Source organism: Meleagris gallopavo, chromosome 9, assembly GCF_000146605.3.
Source record: "Meleagris gallopavo isolate NT-WF06-2002-E0010 breed Aviagen turkey brand Nicholas breeding stock chromosome 9, Turkey_5.1, whole genome shotgun sequence".
NCBI classification, from domain to species: Eukaryota; Metazoa; Chordata; class Aves; order Galliformes; family Phasianidae; genus Meleagris; species Meleagris gallopavo.
This window is the reverse complement of record NC_015019.2, coordinates 3,419,605-3,425,002: the sequence shown is the minus strand read 5'-3', so window position 1 is coordinate 3,425,002 and position 5,398 is coordinate 3,419,605. Positions and strand designations below refer to the sequence as shown.

The following is a 5,398-nucleotide window of genomic DNA, read 5'->3' as shown; positions in this document are numbered from 1 at the left end:
TCCCAGAGCAGCAGCAGCTGCCTGAGCACAGTGCCGAGGGGTTTCTGCAGTGCCATGGCCATGCCTGGCTCCCAGTCACCCACCTCTTCCTTGGGGCAAGGGGAAAATCCCTCCAAAACTGAAAGCCTTTTTAACAAAAAAGAAAGAAAAGAAAAGGAAAATCAACCTTTTCCTTCCAGTGGAAATTCTGAATATTTCAAGTGCTAAATCAGAACTAAATTTATTGGGTATTTCCATTCACTGGAAAGTCTTCCATCTGTGAATAGTTGTACCTGTTGAGCACTGAAATGCTTTAACTTACAACTGAGGTATCCACCTACTGATTCCTTTTGAGCTACCTATGTCATGTCCTTACCTTAATTGAGAGCTATGAAAATTTGCAAGTAAATCAGGTGTTGGATTTTTCTGTACACATCAGATACAGAAAACTTCATTTTGTATCGAGCGCAGTGTATTAAAAACAGAGAATAATTTTTGAGGAGAGTTTAAAATCGTTATCGCTCATTACTGCCACAAGAATTTTGGAACTGGAAAACAAAAATCCAAATAGCCTTGCTATTTATCCTCACAGTTTGTTCTTTAACTTTGAATGATTTGCTCACTGAACTGAAGGGAACAACGTGTACTTTCACAGAATCTTTCAAACAAGCCATTGCTGATGTGCTTATTTGGCACTTGAGCGCATCTGGGTCTAAGCAGCCAGGCAATGGCTATCATCAGGTTAGCAACTTGACATTTTTTAATTACATCAGCAGCTAACAGGCACATAAAATACTCCAACTACTCCTATGGTTACAGCAAACCCAGTCAAATTTCTGCCTGAGAAGGTATTATTTATTACTTCTCTATTACAGAAAAACACACCAATGGAAGAAAATAGCGTTGGAGTGAGAATGCACAGGGCAAGAGCGTGCATTGTGTGCACAGCTCCATCTCCATCTCATTATTTCAGCCCCAAATCCTCGTGTTGCCCATTGAATACACGGGCTGGGCTCACTGAGAGGAGAGGTAGCAAAGCAACACTTTGCTCTTCTTCTGTCTTTTGCGTGCCTCAAACATGCTTCCTTATCAAACCACTGCCATCTTTTCTCAAGCCAAGAACAAAATGCCACACACCTGTATCGAAAAATATTCCAACGTATTTATTCATTTTTTAAACAAATGTACAGCTCAAGTAACTGCAACAAACAGCACACAGACAATAGCAAAACTGGGGAGAAAACCCTCACCGTAAACAAGATGTGCTGGAGACCACAATACACGCAGACACTTTGCATGCTAAAACACAAGCTCAGGAAGTGCACCCATCCATCGGGGGTCAACTGCTATTATAAGGAAAACAAAGGATTACCCCAAACATTTCTCTATTGATATAAACCATCCTCTGTATTGAAGCTCTTCTTTCAGCCTAGAACTTCAAGTCTGTTTTTACTCCCTCCTTTTCCTTAAGGGATTTCTGTTTGTTTTCCAAACAAACACATTTTGGTTTTACCATAAACACCAGAACAAAGCTGAAAGAACTCAGGGTAAAGTACCAAGGATTATCTTCCTAGATTGATATACCAAAAGCCACAAACCTTTACGTTATGTTATGATTACTGATACTGAAATCATACGTTTGTTTGTCTAGCGGTCTACAACGAGCAACATTTGAGATGAGGTAGATGTGAGAAATGATTCTCTCTCTATAATGTCATGAACATTGCATGGCAGCGGGAGTGAAGTTGATGAATGAAATTAATAACTTTCCCCTCATGCTATTCTTTTACTCTGGAATACCAAACAGTGCTGCTAGCTGACTCTGTATAGCCTGAGTGTCATTCTATCACACTGAAATCCCTGAGACTTCTTGTTTTGTCTCATCAACCAATTTATATATTTTTAGCATGTTTGCAAGTAGGAGATTTAAGGTAGTATGTGATCTGTTAGTTCTGCTGCACTTCTCCTTCCCTTTCCACCATCAGCAGCTGGAGGTAGGCAGGAGATGTGGAAGGAACTGCATATCTGAGTGGTTCAGTGGGGACTGGGAAATATTGAGGGGAGGAAGTACACGGGAGGGTAAAGGATGTACATTTATAGCTGTGTTCTACTCCTTGTACAAGAGTATGTTCTTAAAAACAAACAAACAAAAAAACCCAAACAAAAGTATTTCGTTTCAGGATTTTGACAGAACTGAGCTTGAGGGTAGGGCTGAATTTTAAAGCATCAGTAGTTTCAGAACACACTCCTAACAAACCTCTGGAGATCTCTTCCCAGTCTGCTATGAGGGCTTCAACAAACCACACACCCACACCGCGATGCTGAGGGAGAAGAGGGAGAAGCAAGAAGCCCCTCAGCACCTCTGCACAGCCCCTTTCTCCCCATGGCTTTCTGCCTCCAGCACAAACCACGCACTGGTGTCAGCAGCCTTGCAGCACAGCTCACAAACCAAACGCTCACAACTCAGTGCAGAGAAACGTCACAGTTGTGCCAGAAAACTTCTGCTGGGCTCTGCTGGGTAAAGTAACCTCAAAATAAAACCATGCAAGAAAAAAAATGAACAAATTCATTCATGATATTAAAAAAAAAGAAGTCAAATAAGCACCTTTTAAAAAACTGCAAAGTCCCAAGAGAGGAAACTGGAATCCGAATATCATCATACAGTTGAAGCAGATGATCTTCGTGGTCTTTTCTAACCTTAACAATTCTGTATCATTACTGAAACAACAAAGTTTGTCCCCAAGAAAGCAGGCCAAGGTTGTCATCACCTCCTTCCCCAAATCCGTCAGCACAGCAGTACAGGCAAATCTTGAAGTCTTCACATTCACTCAGTTTCTGTGGTTTAGGAATCATGCATCCACCCTGCTAATTCTGCTGGATAAACTCCCTATGATTCAGCTTTTATAGTCATTTGGCCAATATGGCCAGAGCAAGATGACAGTCTGGTGACAGTCACCAGCCACTGCACAACAGAGGTAAAGATAATGGTTATCACTTAAGAAGTTTCATTAACACTCAAAGTTCATGAAGGCCTTGTAGCTAAGGCACTTGAAAGGATAAAAAAAGTCAAAGCGAGCCTTCTGTGAACAGTCTGGATACCAGCTGGAAGGTGAGGAGTTGTCTCATACATATCTCAAGAAAAAGCAACTCTCATACTGGGTTTATTCAGCCCACGGCTGAAGCACAGCTTGGGAAGGTCAGGCATGGATGTTTCCTGGAAACCCCCTGCCCAGGGCACCCATAGGGCCACTGCTCTGCATCCCATCTGTTGGCAGCTCCATGTGCAGCACAACAGTGACTCACCTGCTGCAATCAAGCCCTGCCTCACCTGCTGAGGAACAAAGCCAAACACTTCAGAGAACTCACAGCGCCTGCTCCAAAACAAACAAAACCTGACAAAAAGCAGCCAACACTTACAAACTGTGCAGCACAAACACAGGTGCAGGTGACAAGTAGTAGGGCAGAGCAGGTCGGAGGCTGAACAAGAACCGCTGCGATGCAGTCAGATGAAATTTATGTACATGCTCATCTCAAAGGATCCAAGATGAATTTTGCTAGCAGAGATGGAAAAATGGCCAACAATGGTGACGCATCTTCTGAGCATCAAAGAAATAAGGCTCAGAAAGGACTTTGGAAGGTAGGAGTTGGTGAATGGTCCTCAGGCCTTTTCACATCCACACTGTCACCTGAGTTAAAGGAACAACTCTGGAAATCTTCACTGATCTTCTATTCTGAAAGCAGTTTATCGGTGCTCTTTTTCAGAATTAGAGGATTCAGGAGTTTCTATTAAAATCAAAGAATGAATTTCTTCCTCCTTGATTAACCTGTCGTAACCGCTCATACAGTCCTCCTTTGCACTGTTCTGGAAGAGAAGAGCAATGTTTTTAGCAGCGTTTTTTTTTCTCTTCATTGTGAGAATTGTTTTTTCAGCCCCCCAGAAGACAGACCAGTTTCACAACATAAAGCTTTGAGTAACTGTTTCCATACAGCTCTTACCATTGCAATTGCTTGGTTTTACGTATATCATGTTGGTTTTGAGATAGATGGTATCAGAAAGAAAAGTGAAAGCTTACAGATTCCGGCTCCACAGATAAGCTCACCAATCAGCTTTGTACCAACCTGGGGATCCTCATTCTGCTCCCCAAACATGCGCTTCAGGATTTCCCGAGGGTCCGGGATTGGGGGAAGAATTAATATCTTCAGCCTTCAGAAAATGAAAAAAACCCTCAGATGAACTCGTTACAAAAGAAAAATCACCATTTCCAAGTCATAGTTGGTTGCAGACAAGAAAATGTGTGGAGTCAGCTTTGACACCACCAGCTCGTTTTTAGCTTCTGCACAACTGCAGCCCCATTCTTTAATCCCACACCTGTATATGCACTTCATGTATATTCATTTTGAATTTGGACTTCATTGCTTGAAAAGAGAAGATGTGACACCCGGAGAGCAAGAATCTAACTGTAAGCAGACATAAGCAATGTTACCAATGGGAAAACAGAGCACCTAGCTGGCCTGCTACTCTAATTCCAATGGATGAGGCACAATGGTGTTGCCATTCTTGCTATTTGATGCATGCTACTGAAAAAGCAACTACTTTTGAAACATGTCACATCATGAACAATTAACTGGAAGACAGATGTGTTACAACATAAATCAAAGACCAGTCAGAAGTAATGGATTGTAAATAAAGCAATATAATAATTTACCTTTTAAGGTAAACGAGTAGGATTATTGTGGACACTGTCACTATTAATGGAATGGTGATTATTAAAATAAAATTGAACGCAGAGTTTGGATTCTCACCTGGAAGACAAAAATTGTTGAAACTTAGGGATGTTTTGGGAGGCTTTTCAGGAAAAAAAAATGACAAATAAATTAAGTCTAATTAACTCACAGACAATGTTTTTCAAACACTAATACTTTCATAGGCAAGGACTCATTTTTCAAAATGTGATATTGTAATGTAGATACAGTTGGCAAGAAAATGAAAAAGAGAGACTCAGAGCTGAAGAGGTGACAGCATTTGAAAGAGGAGACTGCACAGCTAAATGAATGGCAACCCAAAACACAGAAGTGTAAGCAATAACAGAATTCCCTTGATCTCTCTTCATGCAAAATTAAATACCTACACAGGAAGATGATCCAGGGCACCCATTAACTCATTAGACAAGGTATGAGATTCCCAACACATAAATTCAAATTCAAGGAAAAATTGTTCTCACCGATGCTCCTTTCTTCACTCCATTCACTGTAGAACTTGCTGCTGTAGCATTCAACCTTGGGCTGTGCTCTCACTTGGAAGGTGTACTTACTATTAGGGTCAACACTAGGAATTGACGTAGAATTAAATTTAACCTAGCATAAAAGGAAAAGGTAATTTACTTTGTATGATTACCAATATAGTTTTTTGGTTAAAAAA

General features: G+C 41.0%; 1 protein-coding gene across 1 annotated transcript in view; it reads right to left on the bottom strand.

Annotated features, from left to right (window-relative positions):
* Positions 1-1,119: 1,119 nt before the first annotated feature.
* The window catches only part of IL13RA1 (interleukin 13 receptor subunit alpha 1), a 12,954-nt gene continuing 8,675 nt past the window's right edge, over positions 1,120-5,398 (bottom strand). The window contains exons 7-10 of the mRNA XM_031554723.1: positions 5,202-5,334; positions 4,686-4,782; positions 4,099-4,183; positions 1,120-3,841 (exon numbers count right to left, since the gene is read on the bottom strand). Of these exons, the coding sequence (XP_031410583.1) occupies positions 3,722-3,841; positions 4,099-4,183; positions 4,686-4,782; positions 5,202-5,334 (435 nt within the window). The 3' untranslated portion in view covers positions 1,120-3,721. The remainder of the gene's footprint in view (positions 3,842-4,098; positions 4,184-4,685; positions 4,783-5,201; positions 5,335-5,398) is intronic.